This window comes from Microcaecilia unicolor, chromosome 2, assembly GCF_901765095.1.
Source record: "Microcaecilia unicolor chromosome 2, aMicUni1.1, whole genome shotgun sequence".
Classification (NCBI taxonomy): domain Eukaryota; kingdom Metazoa; phylum Chordata; class Amphibia; order Gymnophiona; family Siphonopidae; genus Microcaecilia; species Microcaecilia unicolor.
Genome location: NC_044032.1, coordinates 81710150 through 81730818, shown reverse-complemented (window position 1 = coordinate 81730818; position 20669 = coordinate 81710150). Strand labels below are relative to the sequence as shown.

Genomic DNA, 20669 nt, shown 5'->3' with positions numbered 1-20669 from the left:
ATTACCACAGGATCTGGATGATCCCTCCGCGGTGTGGATTTTCCACCGTGATGAGCTGCCAGCGCTTATTTCAGATGCCCTACAGGTCCTTTCTATTGAAGAGCCTGACAGTGGCACTGCCTCCTCTGTGAATCCTAGGAAGGCTAGTACCAAAAAGCCTGCTTGAGCCTTTCCTTTGCATGACTCCATCCAAGAGCTTATTTCCGCTCAGTGGGCTGACCCCGAGGGATCTTTGAAAGTTTCCAGGGCTATGGGGCAATTATACCCTCTGCGTGAGGAGCATTTGGCTCGCTTTGCAATGCCTAAAGTAGATGCCCTAGTCACTGCGGTGACAAAGAGAACTACCCTCCCTGTGGAAGGAGGAGTTGCCCTGAAGGATATAAAAGACTGTAGGCTGAAAGCAGCACTTAAATGGTCCTTTGAAATTGCAGGTCTTACTGTTCGGGCGTCTGCATGCAGTTGTTATGCTGCTAGAGCCTGCCTGGCGTGGTTGCAACAGGCAGTGGAACAGCCCGGAGAGGGAGTGGAGCCCTTTTCGGATGTGGCTCCACGGCTGGAGTCGGCCTTGTCCTTTTTGGCTGATGCCCTTTATGATATTGTCAGAGCTTCGGCTAAACAAATGGCAGTAGCAGTGGCGGCTCGCCGTCTTATTTGGCTACGACATTGGGCAGCGGACATGGCCTCTAAGCAAAGGTTGGTGAAGTTGCCCTTTCAAGGCCTTCTCCTATTTGGTGAGGAGTTGGAAAAAAAATTGTTAAAGGCCTGGGAGATCCTAAACCCCAGCGCTTGCCCGAAGATATGCCGAAGCCTTCCTCCAAGGGCCAGGCGGTCCACTCCTCTTATAGACCTCGCTTCCGTGAAGCTAGAAGGTACTGCCCGGGGCGTTCTGCTGGGTTCACTTCTCGTGCCCGTTTTTCAGCAGAGGAACTCCTTTCGCTCGGACAAGCGTTCCGCAGCCACCGGCTCTAGGCCTGGAGTTCAGGGGCGACTCTCTCAATGATGGTGCGCCGGCCCCCTCCTCGCTTCCTGTCACCGGAGGACGTCTTTCCCTCTTTGCCGAGGAGTGGGCCAATATTTCCTCAGATCAGTGGATTCTGGACCTGATCAGAAATGGCTACAGAATAGAATTCAACGCCCCGGTAAGAGATGTGTTTGTGGAGTCCCGATGCGGTTCTGCCGCCAAACGGGCGGTGGTAGAGGAGACTTTGCAAGGTCTGATTCAGTTAGGGGCCGTGTCCCCGGTACCTCCCGCCGAACACGGCTACGGCCGATATTCCATCTACTTTGTGGTGCCGCGAAAAGGTGGGTCTTTTCGCCCTATTCTGGACTTAAAAGAATTAAACAAGTCCCTGAGAGTGCGGCATTTCCACATGGAAACCCTGCGCTCCATCATTGCTGCGGTACAGCCAGGAGAGTTTCTCACTTCTCTAGACCTGAAAGAAGCTTACTTGCACATACCAATTTGGCCCCCGCACCAGAAGTTTCTGAGGTTTGCGGTGTTGGGAAAACATTTCCAGTTCCGGGCCTTGCCTTTTGGCCTCGCCACAGCTCCCCAAACCTTTTCAAAGGTAATGGTGGTAGCTGCTTTGCTCAGGCGAGAAGGTATCAGGGTTCACCCGTACCTAGACGACTGGCTCATCAGAGCAGACTCTGTTACTGAGAGCTATCAAGCTACAGCCAGAGTGGTCTCAGTACTTCAATCTCTAGGCTGGGTCGTCAATATGGCCAAAGTCACCTGACCCCCTCGCAATCTCTAGAATATTTGGGGGCCAGGTTCGAAACAGACTCGGGTTATGTATACCTACCCGAGCTAAGGCGGTGCAAGCTTCAGAATCAGGTCCGTCTGCTCCTGAGGATGCCCTGCCCGTGAGCTTGGGACATTGTCCAGCTGCTGGGATCGATGACAGCCACATTGGAAGTGGTGCCCTGGGCGAGAGTGCACCTGAGACCTCTACAGTATTCCCTACTTCAAAGATGGTCTCCAGTTTCTCAGGATTATCAATGCAGACTTTCTTGGCTCCCTGCGGCCCGACTCAGCATGGAGTGGTGGCTCTCAGACAGCATGCTGCGGCGAGGAATGCCGCTGGTGCTCCCCGATTGGTGTCTAGTAGTGACAGATGCCAGCCTGAAGGGCTGGGGTGCACATTGCAAGGGGAAGCATGCCCAGGGTCTATGGACACCCGAGGAGTCGGAGTGGTCCATCAACCGCCTGGAGTTGAAAGCGGTGTTTCAGGCGCTTCTGGCCTTTCAAGTGACCCTGGAAGGATTGGCTGTCAGAGTGATGTTGGATAACACGACAGCAGTGGCCTACATAAATCGACAAGGCGGCACTCAGTGCAGAGCACTGGCCGCGCAGGCCGAACAGATTTGCCACTGGGCCGAGCTGCATCTTCAGTGTCTGTCGGCAGCTCACATTGCAGGTCAGAGCAACGTGCAAGCTGATTATCTAAGCAGGCATCAGATCGATCCAGCAGAATGGGAACTAGCAGACTAAGTATTCCTGCAGATATGTGCCAAATGGGGCAAGCCCGTGATGGATCTTATGGCGACAAGTTCAAATGCCAAAGTCCCGTGCTTCTTCAGCAGACGGAGAGATCCTCGCTCGGCAGGGTTGGATGCCTTGACTCAGCCCTGGCCCCCGGGCCTACTATATGTGTTCCCTCCGTGGCCCTTGATAGGGTGCGTGCTCCTGTGGATTCGGCTGCACCCAGGAGAAGTGGTCCTCATCGCCCCGGATTGGCCCAGGAGGCCTTGGTATGCGGACCTCCGACAGATGCTAGTGGAGGCTCCCCTTCCGTTACCTCTGGTACCGAACCTGTTGTCACAGGGCCCGGTGACCATGGAGGACGCCTGCCGCTTTGGTCTTATGGCATGGCGATTGAGAGGGCGCAATTGAGGGACAAAGGCTATTCAAACACAGTCATTTCCACTCTCCTGCAGGCCCGCAAGCGTTCCACTTCCGTGGCTTATGCCAGGATTTGGCGCCAGTTTGAGTCTTGGTGTGCTTCAAAAGCGATCACACCCATGTGGACTCCTGTCTCGCCGATTCTGGACTTTTTGCAGGATGGTGTACAAATAGGCTTGGCCTATAATTCCCTGCGGGTGCAAGTGGTAGCGTTGGCCTCCCTTCGTGGTAAGGTTGAAGGCATGTCTTTAGCTGCTCATCCAGATGTGGCACGGTTTCTTAGTGGGGTGCTTTGGCTTGTCAGGTTCTCAGGTTCAGAGCCCGCGGGGCTGGGCTCTGGAGCAAACGTGAGCCCTTGGGCTGCTGACGAGGAGTGACAGCAGCAGGCAAAACCCACCAACCAACGCTGGGCAAGCACACCGACACCGGCAGGGACTGCAGGCACCGCCCAGCGAGCCGGAACACATGGACTGGAACACTGGACTGGAATTCCCCGGACTGGAGGACACAGGACTGGAACACCGGACTGGAGCACACCGGACTGGTCCACACAGCTTCACCTGCACTTAGCTACTAAGCCCCCCAGGAGTTGAGCTCCTGGGTTCGAGTAGCCGGCAGGACTTACTGGATACTGGATGACACAGGGACCAGGACTGGAAACAGAAGTGCTCCTAAACCTAAACTGATCTACGTGCTCCCAAGCCCTAAACCAGCAGGAGTGTTCCTAACAGTAAACTGACAAAAGGACTTCCTAAGCCCTATACTAAACAGGAGCTCCTAAGCCCTGCTCAAGAAAGGGACTTCCTAAGCCCTAAACTAACAGAGCAGGGAACTAAACACAAAGCTAACACAGGTGCTACTAAGCACCAAGCTACAAGCAGAGCTCTACACTAACAAGCTAAACACAAAACTAACAAGCTACCTAAGCACTGCTCTAGCAAGCTAGATAAAAAACTAACAAGGTGCTTCCTAAGCACTACTCTGGCAAGCAACCAGAAGAGCTCCTAGCACTAAAAGGGAAGACAGGGGAGCCACAAGGAAAAAGCAGGGAAGCTAACACATAAGCCAAAAGTGCTTCTAAAACACCAAACACCAACAGCAAAGACTGCAATGCTCCCAATAGCACAAACACCAGAAGTACTCTGGTACTTCTATCAGCAACAGAGCTTCCAAAGCCCTACACTCAGCAATGCTTCCAAAACCAAGAGGGAAAAGCAGGAAAGCTAAACACACAGACACCAGTGCACACTGCACTAACACTAATCTGGCCCTTAGCAAAAGCAAGCAGGGAAACTAGACACAAAGTCAGAAGTGCACACTGCACCACCCTACCCAAAGCAAACACCACCGTTGCAAAGGCTCTGAAGGAAACAACACCACTTCCTTATCAAGGCCCTTCCTGATGATGTCACACTCCCTAGACCTAGGCAAAAGCACACTGACCCAGAGAGGCCCAACCCACACCAATGCAACACCGTGAAGCACTTGAAGCCAGTACACCCAAAGACGGCTCCGGCCTTCCGTGCGAGCACCCTGTCCAGCTTGGAACCGGGGGCTAGTTTTGAAGGCCCTGCAGGCTTCTCCTTTTGAGCCGCTTCGGTGAGCATCGAAGAAAGATTTGACACTAAAGGCCATTTTTCTTGTGGCCATTACTTCGGCGAGACGGGTGTCAGAGCTCCAGGTGCTGTCCTGTAGAGACCCATTTCTGCAATTCTCAGAGTCTGGGGTCACGGTTCGGACCGTGCCTTCCTTCACGCCTAAGGTGGTTTCAGCGTTTCACCTAAACCAGCCTATTTTCTTGCCCTCCTTTGATAAGGAGGAGTTTCCAGAATCTTTTGGGCAGTTGCACCTGTTGGATGTGCACAGGACTCTGCTGCAGTATCTGCGAGTTACTATCTCTTTCAGGATCTATGATCATCTGTTTGTTTTGCTATCAGGTCCTCACAGAGGGTCTCCAGCGTCTAAAGCCACTATTGCCTGCTGGCTCAAAGAAACTATCTTTACAGCTTATCTGCTTGCTGGCCGGTCTCCGCCTGTAGCCTTTAAGGCGCATTCTACCAGAGCGATTTCTTCCTCTTGGGCTGAAACTGGAGCACTCTCTCATCAAGAGATATGCAGTGCAGCAACATGGGCTTCTAAGCTCTCTTTCGCCCGACATTACAGGCTGGATGTGGCTGCTAGGAGGGATGCTCGTTTTGGAGCACAAGTGCTAGCGCGTGGTGTGACCTGTTCCCACCCTATATAGGGATTGCTTTGTTACATCCCATACGTAATGGCTTCATCTGCTTGATGACAAGGAAGGGAAAATTAGGTTCTTACCTTGGTAATTTTCTTTCCTTTAGTCATAGCAGATGAAGCCATGAGCCCTCCCTGTATGATTGTCTGTATGCTGTGAATCTGTTTCAGGTTCTGTTCTTGTTTCCTGAAGTTCCTTCCTTGGGAGAAAGTTGGAAAACAGTCTTCAGGATTCATGTTCACTTATAGGAAGATGAGTCCATTCCCTCCAGTTTATATTTTGGAGGATGAGTTCATTCCCTCCAGGAGGATGTGTTCATTCCCTCCTTTTGAGTTCATGCCCTTGTTAAGGGGCCATCGTTCGCTGTGAGGAAAGTTCATGTTATTCCCATTGCGGTTTGCCATACTGCTTTGGAAGCTTCAAATACTGAAGAGGCAGTGGAGCTGGCTGGCCATGAGGCACTGTGAAAAGTTGAGTGCTCTCTATCTCCCCCTGCTGGTTGATGGACATAACCCATACGTAATGGCTTCATCTGCTATGACTAAAGGAAAGAAAATTACCAAGGTAAGAACCTAATTTTCCCTTACTAGTAATGAAGGCCCGTTTCTGGCACAAATGAAACGGGCGCTAGCAAGGTCCTCCGCTCCTCCCCGACATAGGCCCCGCCCATCCCCGGTACGTGCACATCGGCCCCCCCCTCCAAAATCGGCAACCCCCCTCTACTATCCTCCCCTCCTCTTACCGGAATCCAGCCGCAGAAGTGAAGGGCAAGGTAGTTCGGAGATTCTGCTGCCTTAATCCGTTCTGTTCGCTATGAGCTCTGTGCCTTGATTGTCTGGTCCCGCCCTCATTTCCTGTTTCTGCAAGGGCGGGACCAGACAATCAGGGCACAGAACAGAGCTCATAGCGAACAGCAGAATCTCCGAACAACCTGCCCTTCACTTCTGCGGCTGGGAGGGGAGGGGAGGGTAGTAGAGGGGGGTTGCCGATTTTAGAAGGGGGGCCGACATGCACGTACCGGGGATTGGCGGAGCCTATGTCAGGGAGCGGAGGGGCGTTGCGCGGGTGGAGGCGTGTGAGAGAGAGATGGGAGTGGTTTGGCGTTTTTGGAGAGGGGGTGACGTGCAAGGGCATCTGTGAGAGAGGGGGGGGGGTTTGGATTTTTTTTGGGGGGGGCGACGCGTGCTTGGTTTACAGTATATGGGAATGATGGCTGCATTGGGGAGTGAAAAGAGAGATCAAGCAATGGGCTTCCTAGCTTAGTGTAGTTGTGGTCATTATGACCCGCCCCCAACGTCATAACGTTTTGACGTGAGGGCGGGGCAGAGTTAGCTGGTTTGTAAAAGTGGTTACAGAGCTTCGAACTTACGAACCCTGAAGCCACAAAGCTTAGAACGTTGAGGTTGCTTTTATGTGCAGATGGGGCGTGGCTGAGTGCGGGTCTATGAGTGAGGGTGAGTGGTCCTCATAGCCTAGCCTACAAAGAGTACAGGAGTTCAGTGCTTCACTGCCACGGAGTGAGCTTCAGAACGTTTGAGGGGGGATTTTATTTATATAGATTTTGTCAGCTAGAAAGCCATAGTTATCCCTGGACCTCAGCTGGGCTGTTTCTGGTGTTAGGAAGAAAGTCTTTTTTTGTTGATTTTCTTTAAATTGTGAGGCAGTAGGTTCCTAACCTGGAAGAAAAGAAACTGAGCTCCAATGTTCAAGCAAGGTGAAGAAAGAAGCTCAAAGAAAGACCAATGTAAAGATAAGTCTGCACTTCCCTGCACAGCAAAGGCAAGGATATTGAGAAGTCACTGAGTTTAATCACACTTACCTGTTCTAGAGACTGGTTCTGGGTGTTCTCACCTGAAAGATATAAATTAGTTCAAAAAGAATCAATTCTTGAGACACACACTATAATGGAAAGTTGTAACTATAGAGTAAGAAGAAGCAAATAAGATAATTTGGTCAATACTTATCTGATGGTTTCACTGTTTGTTCCTAAGCAATGCTACTGCACCTGTTAGAGAAATTTGAGTTGTTACCGTGTTTCCCCGAAAATAAGACAGTGTCTTATATTAATTTTTGCTCCCAAAGATGCGCTAGGTCTTATTTTCAGGGGATGTCTTATTCGGGAGTAGTAGGGGGACTGTGGCAGTCGGGAACAGTATTGAAGTGGGGGGCGGTATCCTGCAGGAGTAGGCCGTGGCTCGCCTATCTGCCCACAGTGACCGCAGGACTCGAGCGGAGCAGAGCCGCCCTGGGCGGGCTGGGAATGGAGGAGGGGTATGAACTAGGGAAGGTAATGGAATGTGGGGCCGGGCTGCTCTGGCTGGGGGTCTCGGGAGGTTGTGGGAGGGCTTAGGGCGCAGGATCATCCCTACCATATTACAAACGTTAAAAAAAAATTCTACAGTAGCTCCGTTCCCCATTGGTGGCGCTTTATGCGCTCCTCCTGTACATTCGCAACACTTTCCATCCTTCTAGTCTGACTTAGCCCTTGGGCGATGGAGCAGCGCCGAAAGGGCTCGGTTACTCATTTTCTTTTCTTTTATTATTTCTGCAAGGGGTATGTTTCTTTTTTTTCCGGGCTCACTTACCGGTAGTTGATCTTCACAAAAGCGTGAAGGAGGATGGTAGGAGTCCGCTGGACGATAGATTTTCCACCTCAGTCTTGTTTCTTGCATTTCTTTTATGTTATTTCGTCTTTGGGTTGCAGCAAAAAAAATTAAGGTTTCTGTGTCCATGTCCCATCGGGGCCAAACAAAAACTTTGCTAGGTCTTACTTTTGGGGGAGGCCTTATATTTAGCAATTCAGCAAAACCTCTACTAGGTCTTATTTTCAGGGGATGTCTTATTTTCGGGGAAACAGGGTAGTTTGTTTGAATTTGTGCTTATGCAACAAAAGAAACTAATTTGTTAGCAACACCACATTTTCTATACCCCAGGGTTTAAAATAAAAATTAATAACTTGTACTTAACCATCTGTCTGGTTACTGGGTCTTAAAATCCTTTTAGTTTCCTTTCCTCTCCATAGTTTAGGACTTTGGAGACGAGGTTAGTTTAATTGTCTCTGAGCTTGAGGTATTCGGCCATGGGTAATAGAGCTCTCAGGGCCCTCTGAGACTCAATAAGCTACAAAAAGTACTGGGTGGTACTGTTTCAGCAGCACTCTTCTAGTCTATGGGATAGGCACTGGACTGGCCCCAATTCCTCAGACCTGTTTTTTTTTTCTTTTCTTCTATTCTTACTATTTCCCTTATTTTTGTTTCCTGTTAATTCAGTCATGCTTGTGAGTCACTCTGTCCTTTCCAGAGCTGCCAAGTTACCCAGTTCCAGGAGGGAGATGTCTTGGTCAGCTGTGGTTTAAACCAGAGCTGACCAAAAAGCAGTGTGGTTCTTGAACTCTGTGCTGCAGGTTCCAGAATGCATCAGGATGGGCTGTCATTTCCAGGAGAGAGATTTATGCCACACCTGGTTTTCTGAGTAACTAGGCAGCTTTGCCTTTGGTTTCTCTCTCTGGGCCCATCCTCCACCCTCTTCTCTCCCTTACAGCTGACACTAGGATCCTAGTGAAAAAAGATGTCTGCCTGCTGGGAAGAGAGGCTGCAGCATAAGACCCCCACCCCTAACATACACAAAAATACAATGGGGATTGATCAGCAGCACCAATACTATAGGTTATAACCTGCTTAGGACCTATTTGGTTAAGCAGGTTATAAATGCTGGATTATTATTATCCCACACCCACAAAAAAAAAAAAAAAAAAAAAAAAAAAAAAAAATATATATATATATATATATATATATATATATAAACAAGGGTGCCTGTTCAGCAGTTTCCCTTTCGTTTGTCCCTCTCCTCCAGCAGTCAGTCACCCATAGATGGCTTTAATATGGAGATATATTTAATGCCTTCCCAGCAGTCACTGAGTGGCTGTGGCTACAGCTGCAGCTGCAAGCCCACAGAAGCATAGTAGGAGATAATCAGTTTGAGTGTATCCTTTGAGTTTGGTTGGACTTGGGCAGATACAAGAGGGTAAGTAGCAATGGCAGAAGGAATTGAAGCTGCAGGAAAAAGTAGCAGTGATGTGAAGCATGAATACTTCTAGAACAGGGCCAGCTCAAGATTTATGGGATAGTTGAAATCAAGAGTGCTGCATTGATTCTTGGTCAATATAAGTGTATGAATTTTTGTATAGATATTTCAGTTAAAGTTGAATAAATAATCGACTGAATGAATGGATGAATAAGTGGTAAGAAGACAATGTGGCTTACAGAGTTAGAAAGGGGAGGAAAAGCATGCATGAGTAGATGACTATTTCCGGGATGGAAAGCTCTGCCTCAGAGAGAGAGGGTTCCAATGGACTTATCCACAAGGTCTAGGGGTCACTAGAAATGACCAGTAGAGTCAATATTTATTTATTTATTTATTAAGATTTATTTACTGCCTTTTTGAAGGAATTCACTCAAGGCAGTGTATAATAAGAATAAAGAAACATGAGCAATAGACAACAATACAAAGTGTGGTATAGTACAGTAACAATGACAACACAGTACGCAATAGAACATTTTATTTGACATTGTAGGGTATATGCAAAGATTTAAATATTATCTCAACTAGGGTAGGAGTGGATAAACGTGTCCTGCTGCAGTATGTGCAGCCCATGTCACTCCTATTGTATGTGAGTGAGACTAACAAGTTAGTTACTTCTTCCATTTAAAGCTTGGTTGAAGTGCCAAGCTTTCACCTGCTTCCTGAAATAGAGACTTCTCCGTAGAAGGCTCACTTGCGGGTATCACATCGTGTAATGACTTTTGGAGAGGATGGGGTTAGTGTTAGTCCTTGAGAGGACCCAGTGGCGTACCAAGGGGGGGCGGTGGGGGAGATCTGCCCCGGGTGCACGCTGCTGGGGGGTGCCGTGGCGCGCGCCTGCTCCGAGTTCGCTAATCTTCATCGCTCATTCGCTGCAGCTCCCTCTGCCCCGGAACAGGTTACTTCCTGTTCCGGGGCAGAGGGAGCTGCAGCGAAGCGAAGTTTAGCGAACTCGGAGCAGGCGCGCGCCATGGCACCCCTCCAGCGGCGTGCACCCGGGGGGGGGTGTCATTTCACCGGAGGGGGGGAAGGTGTCATTTAGCGGGGGTGGGGGGGGGTGGGGGGTGCATCGGCGCTCCGCCCCGGGTGCCATCCAGGCCAGGAATGCCACTGAGAGGACCTTAGTATCCTTGGAGGTGTGTAGAGGATCATCCTATTCTTCAGGTATTCGGGGCCATTTCCTTTCAGGGCCTTGAAGATCAGACATAGAGTTTCAAATTTAGCCCTGTATTGTACTAGTAGTCAGTGTAGTTTTTGCAAAAATGGTGTGATGTGGTCACATTGCTTGCAACCTTCTATTAGTCTTGCTGCAGCATTCTGAATCAATTGGAGCTGGTGTAGGCTTTTTGTAGTCAGACCATTGTAGAGTGCATTACAGTATTCCAGTCTTGATGATATCATTGCATGCACAATTGGGATAAGACTTACCTTCTCGATGTAAGGAGAGAGGCATCATAGCTGTCGCAAATAGTAGAAGCAGCTCTTGAAGGTTGCTTGGATTTGGGGAATCAGAGTAAAGTGTTGAATCTAATTGTATTCCAAGGTTCTTGACTTGTGATTTGAGAGGGAGTTTGGACTTCCCAAAAGAGATCTTGGCCTAGAGCATGAAAGGAGAAATATTTCATTGAGACTGGAGGGAATGGGTCACATGCAGCATTTAACCTATAAGAGTATAGGTTGTTGATTTGCTTTAGGCAATATAGCACACTGAAGCATTAATACAAAAATAGAAACACAAGCTGTGTGGGCAGAACACTCCAGAGTGTGTTCAGCCTGAAGCTGGATTAATGGCACCATTAGAATGTGAAGGGAAAATGATACTAGAGCCTGGATTGTTTGAGGTAAAATCAGGCCTTTTTCCTTTTAGAAATTTAGGGGTAGCAAAGAATGACTACAGTTAAACAGCTTTAAGTTTTTAAAAAGGATTTCATGAATAGTTTTCATACTTATGCGTTCTTCAATTCTGAAAAATTACATAGTTGTATTTAGATATGGCTGATTGAATTATGTATCCAAGAATGAATTTTGAAATGATAATTCTATATGCTTCTTTATCAAGCAATTGCATTTGGGGATGGTGGGGGGGGGGGGGGGGGGAGATGAAGGGAAGTTGTCAACATGGGATACTGTTAAAATTGGGTTATTTTGCCATGAAGTTATGTTATTTTAGCACAGGTCCCATTTTATGCAGTAAGACCTAGTTACTAATAACTAATACTAATAATCTGGGTTAACAGTGAAATAACCCATTTTAACAGTAGAACACTTATTAATGCCCCCTCCTTAATTGGTCAATGGTCAAGGCTATTTATTGAGGATGCAAAAAATGTAAAAGATGTTGGGAAATTAATAAGGTCATGGTAATGCATGTGTTCTATAATGAGCATTTTTCATATCTTTGCTTCCATCTTGGCTGATTTAATAGTATTTCTCAAAGTAGATTGATTTTTTTTTGTTTCCTTTTGTACAGTCTTTGTCCCTCAAGTGCTTTTTTTCCCTCATCTTTTCAGTTATCATGTAGACCATTCTGTTTGTTTTGTTTTTTTCCTCTTCTCTTAAACACCTTTTCTCCACATGTGCTGTCACAATTGCTTTTACCATTAATTGCCAGTCAGTCACACAGTTCACTAATACCATTTTTTCTGTTAGATTCCCACATAGAAGCATGTTTACTTTCTGTTCATTGCAAATTGCATCTTTTCCTTGGCTTTTCTCCTATCCTGTGTCACAGTCACTCTGTGCCCTCTCTATCCATCCTCTAAATCACAAGAGCTCTGGTTTCGCCCCTTCTCCCCAAATCTCTGACAACATTGACATTCTTGCTCTGCCTCTCTTTTAGTCCCAGGTTTCCGATTCTGCACACCTTCTTTTATCTTAAGAACTAGCATCATTATACCTCCTTCCCCATTTTTCAGTTGCAACATGACTCATGCTTCCTCTGCATCATATTAACACTCTTCTTTATTTCTGTCACCAGCATCACCATATGAGTCATACCTTCCCTTATTTCCTAGAAGGATCTCTGAGCTAAAGTGTCATGTTAGTTCTCCGAGGACAAGCAGGCTGCTTGTTCTCACGACTGGGTTGACGTCCACGGCAGCCCCCTCCAACCGGAGCAAAAATCTCGCGGGAGGTCCCATACGCAGGGCACGGCCACCACGCATGCGCGGCCATCTTCCCGCTCGTGCGCGACTGTTCCTGCTCAGTTTTTTCCTTTCCGCGCTGGAGAGAGATGCGTCTTCATTCCTCTCCTTGTCAGCCCCGGAAAACCGGTTTGTGGCCTAGTCCGCACTTTATTTTGTTGTTGTGCGTGTTCGCGCTTTTTTTGTATACGAAAAAAACAAACCCCCCCCCCCCAAAAAAAAACCCAGAAGTTTCTCTCGTCGTTCTTTAGTCACAGGGTCGCCTCGTCGCGGTCGTTTCTTTTCTTTCTTCTGGTGTGCTTTTCACCGCCACCATCGACGATTTTGATTTCGCCGACGCAATTTTTCCGTCGATGTCCTCGAAGGTCCCGAGCAGAATCAAAAAGTGTGGTCAGTGCGGCCAGCAGATCTCGCAGACCGATACTCACGCTTGGTGCCTCCAGTGCCTTGGCCCGGAGCATAATTCCAAGATGTGCACCTTGTGTCTCGGCTTACGGAAGCGGATGCAGGTGGCGAGGCAAGTTCTTCGGGACCGTCTTTTTGGAACTTGCGCCAGCCCTTCGATGTCGACCTCGACGGCGACGGTGGTGGTGAGCAGCTACGTGGGCAGTCTGCCCCGGCCACTCCCGCTGCTCAGGGCCATCGGGACCGAACCCTGTTGGATCCGATACCTCAAGGCCGTGGGGACTCCACCTCCTCCTCGTCTCTTCCGCGGAGCGCCGATGACGGACATCGGAAGAAAGCTGCCAAAAAGCACCGTCATCGGTCGCCCACAGCGCACGGGACTGGCAGCTCCGGGACATCGAGAGAAGACTCGACCCCCAGGAAGCGGCAGTGCCGGGAGGAGCGCTCCCCCTCGGTCGAAGAGGTGTCGATGCGCAGGTCGTCGGGTACCTCGGTACTGTCTCCTGGACCTGGGCAGCTTCCAGCACCGACGCCCACACCGGCCCCCTGCCTTTCCCGACAGCGGGCCTAGACGAGTGCCTCCGAGCCATCCTTCTGGGGATTCTGGAAGGGCTGATGCTCCAGGCCCTGCCGGCACCGGGGGTGCTTGCGCTCTCGGTGCCGTTGATGGAGGCGCCGGTGGGCTCTGGTCTGGTGATGAGGCCGCTGACGCCGCTTGCGGCACCGGTGTCGACTGCCACTCAGGTGGAATCCCCGTCGACGTCGATGGAGGGAGCTTCGTCCCTGCCGGCGCGGGAGTCCACCTCTTGATGTCATCATCGAGGATGTGGTTCCTCGCAGTCGAGACGGGCCCGGTTGCGGTCTGAGCTGAGAGAGCTCATGTCCGACACCGAGGAGGAGGCCTCGTGGGGGGAGGAGGAGGACCCCAGATATTTCTCCTCCGAGGAGTCTGTGGGCCTTCCCTCCGACCCCACTCCTTCACCGAAGAGGAAGCTCTCGCCTCCTGAGAGCCTCTCCTTTGCCTTTTTTGTCCGGGATATGTCTATCAGCATTCCCTTCCCAGTGGTTACTGTGGATGAGCCGAGGGCGGAGATGCTCGAAGTCCTCGACTATCCATCACCACCTAGAGAGTCTTCGACGGTACCGTTGCACAATGTCCTCAGAGAGACACTGCTTCGGAACTGGTTGAAGCCATTATCTAATCCCACCATCCCCAAGAAAGCGGAGTCCCAATACAGAATCCACTCAGACCTGGAGTTGATGCGGCCTCAATTGCCTCATGACTCAGCGGTCGTGGACTCTGCTCTCGAGAGCACGGAGTTCGAGGGATACCGCCTTGGCGCCCCCTGGGCGGGAGTCTCGCACACTGGACTCGTTTGGGAGGAAGGCCTACCAATCTTCCATGCTCGTGACCAGAATACAATCATACCAGCTCCACACGAGCATCCACATGCGGAATAATGTGCGGCAACTGGCGGACCTGGTTGACAAGCTCCCCCCGGAGCAGTCCAGGACATTTCAAGAGGTGGTCAGGCAGCTGAAGGCGTGCAGAAAATTCCTGTCCAGGGGTATTTATGACGCCTGTGATGTGGCATCCAGAGCTGCGGCCTAAGGTATAGTGATGCGCAGACTCTCGTGGCTGCGTGCCTCTGACCTGGACAACCACACCCAGCAGCAGCTGGCGGATGTCCCTTGCCGGGGGGATAACATTTTTGGTGAGAAGGTCGAGCAGTTGGTGGACCAACTGCACCAGCGGGAAACCGCTCTCGACAAGCTCTCCCACCGGGCACCTTCAGCATCCACCTCCGCAGGTGAACGTTTTTCCCGGGCCCGGCAGGCTGCACCCTACGCTTACAACAAGCGTAGGTACACCCAGCCGGCCCAAAGGCCTCCTCAGGCTCAGGGACAGTCCCAGCGCGCTCGTTCCCGTCAATAGCATGCGCCTAAGCAGCCCCCTGCGCCTTAACAGCAAAAGCAGGGGACGGGCTTTTGACTGGACCTATGGGAACATAGCCACCATCAAAGTAGCCGTGCCAGACGGCCTGCTGGTCGGGGAGAGGTTGAAAGTTTTTCACAAAAGGTGGCCTTTTGTAACCTCCGACCAGTGGGTTCTTCAAATAGTGCGGTGCGGATACACCCTGAATTTGTTTCCACCCCACCAAATTGTCCACCGGGAGTTCAATCCTTCAGCTCCCATCACAAGCAGGTGCTTGCAGAGGAACTCTCCGCCCTTCTCGGCGCCAATGCGGTCAAGCCCGTACCACCCGGGCAGGAAGGGCAGGGATTCTATTCCAGGTACTTCCTTGTGGAAAAGAAAACAGGGGGGATGCGCCCCATCCTAGACCTGAGAGGCCTGAACAAGTATCTGGTCCGAGAAAAGTTCAGGATGCTTTCCTTGGGCACCCTTCTACCCATGATTCAGAGAGACGATTGGCTATGTTCCCTGGATTTAAAGGACGCTTACACTCACATCCCGATACTGCCAGCTCACAGACAGTATCTCCGATTCCGTCTGAGGACAAGGCACTTTCAGTATTGTGTGCTGCCCTTTGGGCTCGCCTCTGCACCACGGGTGTTCACGAAGTGTCTCGTGGTGGTTGCAGCATATCTACGCAAGCTGGGGGTGCACATGTTCCCGTATCTCGACGATTGGCTGGTGAAGAGCACCTCAGAGGCAGGAGCTCTTCGGTCCATGCAGTGCACTATTCAACTTCTGGAGCTGCTGGGGTTTGTGATAAATTACCCGAAGTCCCATCTCCAGCCAGTCCAATCTTTGGAATTCATAGGAGCTCTGCTGAATTCACAGACGGCTCAGGCCTATTTTCCCGAGGCGAGAGCTCAGAATCTTCTGTTCCTCGCTTCCCAGACCTCAGCATCTCAGCAGATCACAGCTCGGCAGATGTTGAGACTCCTGGGCCATATGGCCTCTACAGTCCATGTGACTCCCATGGCTCGTCTTCACATGAGATCTGCTCAATGGACCCTAGCTTCCCAGTGGTGCCAAGCCACAGGGAATCTAGAAGATGTCATCCGCCTGTCCATCAGTTGCCGCAATTCGCTGCGCTGGTGGACAATTCGGACCAATTTGACCCTGGGACGCCCATTCCAAATTCCGCAGCCCACAAAAGTGCTGACGACGGATGCATCTCGCCTGGGGTGGGGAGCTCATGTCGATGGGCTCCACACCCAGGGGGGGGTGGTCCCCCCAGGAACAAGATCTTCAGATCAACCTCCTGGAGCTCCGAGCGGTCTGGAACGCACTGAAGGCCTTCAGGGATCGGCTGTCCTACCAAATTATCTAAATTCGGACAGACAATCAGGTTGCAATGTATTACATCAACAAGCAGGGGGGCACCGGATCTCGCCTTCTGTGTCAGGAAGCCGTCAGGATGTGGCATTGGGCACGCCAGTTTGGCATGCTTCTCCAAGCCACATACCTGGCAGGCGTAAACAACAGTCTAGCCGACAGGCTGAGCAGATTCATGCAACCGCACAAGTGGTCGCTCCATTCCAGAGTGGTACGCAAGATCTTCCGAGAGTGGGGCACTCCCTCGGTGGACCTTTTCGCCTCCCAGACCAATCACAAGCTGCCTCAGTTCTGTTCCAGACTTCAGGCACACGGCAGACTGGCGTCAGATGCCTTTCTCCTCCATTGGGGGAACGGCCTCCTGTATGCTTATCCTCCCATACCTTTGGTGGGGAAGACCTAGGGTTACCATTTGTCCGGATTTCCCCGGACATGTCCTCTTTTTGAGGGCATGTCCGGGGCGTCCGGCGGGTTTTGCCTGCATGCACGTTTGTCCGGATTTCTGGACAAACGTGCGTGCGGGAGGGCGTGCGTGCAGTTGCGCGATCCATCGGCGCCGTGGGTCTCCCCTCACCTTCCTTACCATCTTCCCTGGTGGTCTAGTGACGTCTTTCGGGGCAGGAAAGAGTCCCCTCTTTCCTGCCCGGAGCTCTGCCTTGCCCATCCTCCTTCTCGGTCTCTGCTGGTGATTCAAAATGGCCACCGAGAGTTGAAGTCTCGCGAGGCCGCTTCAACTCTCGGCGGCCATTTTGAATCCTCAGCCGAGACCGAGAAGGAGGATGGGCAAGGCAGAGCTCCGGGCAGGAAAGAGGGGACTCTTTCCTGCCCCGAAAGACGTCACTAGACCACCAGGGAAGATGGTAAGGAAGGGGAGGGGAGCATGTGACAGGGGGAGGGGAGTATGTGATGGGGGGGTGCGGGGGAGGGGACTATGTGAAGAGGGGAGGGGAAAGGGGGCGGAATTACGATCCAAAAGGGGCGTGGCAGTGGGCGTGGCGGGTGCAGGCGGGGGCGTGGCATGTGTCCTCTTTTTCAGAGGACACAAAATGGTAACCCTAGGAAGACCTTACTGAAGCTCAAGCAAGACCGCGGCACCATGATTCTGATCGCGCCCTTTTGGCCCCGTCAGATCTGGTTCCCTCTTCTTCTGGAGTTGTCCTCCGAAGAACCGTGGAGATTGGAGTGTTTTCCAACTTTCATTTCGCAGAACGACGGTGCGCTTCTGCACCCCAACCTTCAGTCTCTGGCTCTCATGGCCTGGATGTTGAGGGCGTAGATTTTGCTTCCTTGGGTCTGTCTGAGGGGGTCTCCCGTGTCTTGCTTGCCTCTAGAAAGGATTCCACTAAAAAGAATTACTTTTTCAAGTGGAGGAGGTTTTTCGTTTGGTGTGAGAGCAAGGCCCTAGAACCTCATTCTTGTCCTGCACAGAACCTGCTTGAATACCTTCTACACTTATCAGAGTCTGGTCTCAAGACCAACTCAGTAAGGAATCACCTTAGTGCAATTAGTGCTTACCATTATCGTGTAGAGGGTAAAGCCATCTCTGGAGAGCCTTTAGTCGTTCGATTCATGAGAGGCTTGCTTTTGTCAAAGCCCCCTGTCAAGCCTCCTGCAGTGTCATGGGATCTCAACGTCGTCCTCACCCAGCTGATGAAACCTCCTTTTGAGCCACTGAATTCATGCCATCTGAAGTACTTGACCTGGAAGGTCATTTTCTTGGTGGCAGTTACTTCAGCTCATAGAGTCAGTGAGCTTCAAGCCCTGGTAGCCCATGCTCCGTATACTAAATTTCATCATAACAGAGTAGTCCTCCGCACTCAACCTAAGTTCCTGCCAAAGGTGGTGTCGGAGTTCGATCTTAACCAGTCAATTGTCTTGCCAACATTCTTTCCCAGACCGCATACCCGCCCTGCTGAACGTCAGTTGCACACATTGGACTGCAAGCGAGCGTTGGCCTTCTATCTGGAGCGGACACAGCCCCACAGACAGTCCGCCCAATTGTTTGTTTCTTTCAACCCCAATAGGAAGGGGGTCGCTGTCGGGAAACGCACCATCTCCAATTGGTTATCAGATTGCATTTCCTTCACTTACGCCCAGGCTGGGCTGGCTCTTGAGGGTCATGTCACGGCTCATAGTGTTAGAGCCATGGCAGCGTCGGTGGCCCACTTGAAGTCCGCCACTATTGAAGAGATTTGCAAGGCTGCGACGTGGTCATCGGTCCAAACATTCACATCACATTACTGCCTCCAGCAGGATACCTGACGCGACAGTCGGTTCGGGCAGTCGGTGCTGCAGAATCTGTTTGGGGTTTGAATCCAACTCCACCCTCCGGACCCGATTTATTCTGTTCAGGCTGCACTCTCAGTTAGTTGTTCTTCGTAGGTCAATTTCTGTTATGCCCTCGCCGTTGCGAGGTTCAATTGACCTGGGTTCTTGTTTTGAGTGAGCCTGAGAGCTAGGGATTCTCCAGTCGTGAGAACAAGCAGCCTGCTTGTCCTCGGAGAAAGCGAATGATACATATCTGTAGCAGGTGTTCTCCGAGGACAGCAGGCTGAAGTTTTCACCTACCCTCCCTCCTCCCCTTTGGAGTTGCGTTTTCCTCATTCTTTTGCTTGTCATTCAACTGAGCGGGAACGGTCGCGCACGGGCGGGAAGACGGCCGCGCATGTGTGGTGGGCATGCCCTGCGTGCGGGACCTCCCGCAAGATTTTTGCTCCGGTTGGAGGGGGCTGCCGTGGACGTCAACCCTGTCGTTAGAACAATCAGCCTGCTGTCCTCGGAGAACACCTGCTACAGGTATGTATCATTCGCTCTATGCCTTTTAAAAACTCTCATGTAAAGTTTACACTTAGCTTAAGTAATGATATTATGTTCCAAAACGTTAGTGCTATATAGTGCATTCTAAGCAGATGGCTATAACTTGATAATGTGGGATGGTATATCATAAGGACCTGGATCAAAGTAATTATCCTTTATTAAAAGAAAGGCGGGGCTGGTATATGTGCAGATTTTCAGCTAAAATGATGTGCTTAATTTTGAAGCCCAATTAGACAGTTGTGGTAAATGTTAAATTACTTCAGCTAATTTTTACTCCTTCAGATCAGGTATACATAGTGGAATACTTTTACCCTTCAGTTGCCAAACAGGGATAACAAAAAAGACTAGATTCTATTTGTTTATGAAGTCAGGTACAAGTTAGCAACCAATACTTCAGGGGTTTTTTCAGTATGCTGAATATATTGCTCTAAATTCCCATTTGAATAGATTTTTTTCTTCTTCTAGGATTTGGCTTATGTGGAATTCCCGAAAACTTAATATCTGCACTATTGAAAACTGGTGTACATGGAGTCACTGCAGTCAGTAACAATGCTGGGTGAGTGCTCAGGGTCTCTTGGAAGGACAGTTTACAAGATGTGGACAACACTTCTGAAATCTTGCACTAATGAATTATATATGTAGCCAAATATAATGTTATTTACATAGCTAGATTTTACTTACAGGTCAAGATTAAGGCATAGACAAACTAAGCATATGCCTAGAGCCCAAATGCTTAGGAGGGGCTGTCTCAAATGTTTAATTCCATGGCTCTCAAAGGAGATTTTTGTCCAGGTTAGTCAACTTTTGTCAGAAAGAAGTGTGTGTGGTGGGGGGGGGGGGGGGGGGGGGGGGAGGAGAAGAGGAAGGAGGTTTTTACCAGAGCAACTGCTGCCTGTACAGGTCTGTCTATTCGCCTCATCCTATGTCATCAGGAATTATTGGCAATCAGTGCTTTTTACCTACTGCTTATTCCTGTAATGGGGCCCCTTTTCAGCCCCCAGTTCCAGCCCCCTTCATCCACATGCCTTGCATTAGGGACCCCTTTTCAGCCCCAGACCCATTTTCCCACCAGCCCCAGGCATGGCTCCCATTTTCTCGCATGGCCCCTTCCCCACCCCCCTTCTTCCCACCCGTCCCCTTCTCCCTCTTCTCCCATCTGAGACCCCCCTCCCCACGTCCCCTTCTCACCTCTTCTCCCATCTGAGATCCCCCTCCCCACCCCAGTCCCCTTCTCCCCCTTCCCATCTGAGGCCCCCCTCCCCAGTCCCCTTCTCCCATTTGAAACCCCCCTCCCCAGTCCTCCTCTCCCATCTAAGCCCCCCCAATTCAACCCACCTACCACCTTTGTCGAGAGACGACAGCCCTCGTCTCCTGCCTCCATCCTGTGCCTTTAAAGAAAAATCTGAAAAGCGGCATGGCAGGCATGTAGGTGCGGTAGTGCTGACACAGCCCTTTCACTTTGAATGGGCTGTGTCGGCATTGCCGTACGGCAGCTGCTAGCACAGCTTTGTAAAAGGGGGCCAAAGAAATGCAAACTAAGCTTGAACTACTTTTTTTAGATGCTGGAAAGCCAGTAACTGTTCAGGTGTAAAAAAGACATACTTTGATTGTTGTGACGGGTTGTATGTCCCATCATGGAGAGGTGAGGACCCCCCAGCTCGGCAACAGTGCCAGAGTTAGACTGTATAAAACAAACACCTGGGTCTAAGGTTAGTCCCGTGGCCCACCCTTACAGTTAAGGTGAAGATCTAGGACCTCTGTGTGGGAGGAAGTATC

General features: G+C 50.5%; 1 protein-coding gene across 2 annotated transcripts in view; it reads left to right on the top strand.

Annotated features, from left to right (window-relative positions):
* Nucleotides 1-20669, top strand: part of OXCT1 (3-oxoacid CoA-transferase 1) — a 468078-nt gene that overhangs the window by 13635 nt on the left and 433774 nt on the right. For both annotated transcript variants that reach the window (XM_030193084.1, XM_030193085.1), the window contains exon 3: nucleotides 19359-19449. In XM_030193084.1, coding sequence (XP_030048944.1) covers nucleotides 19359-19449 — 91 coding nt within the window. The remainder of the gene's footprint in view (nucleotides 1-19358; nucleotides 19450-20669) is intronic.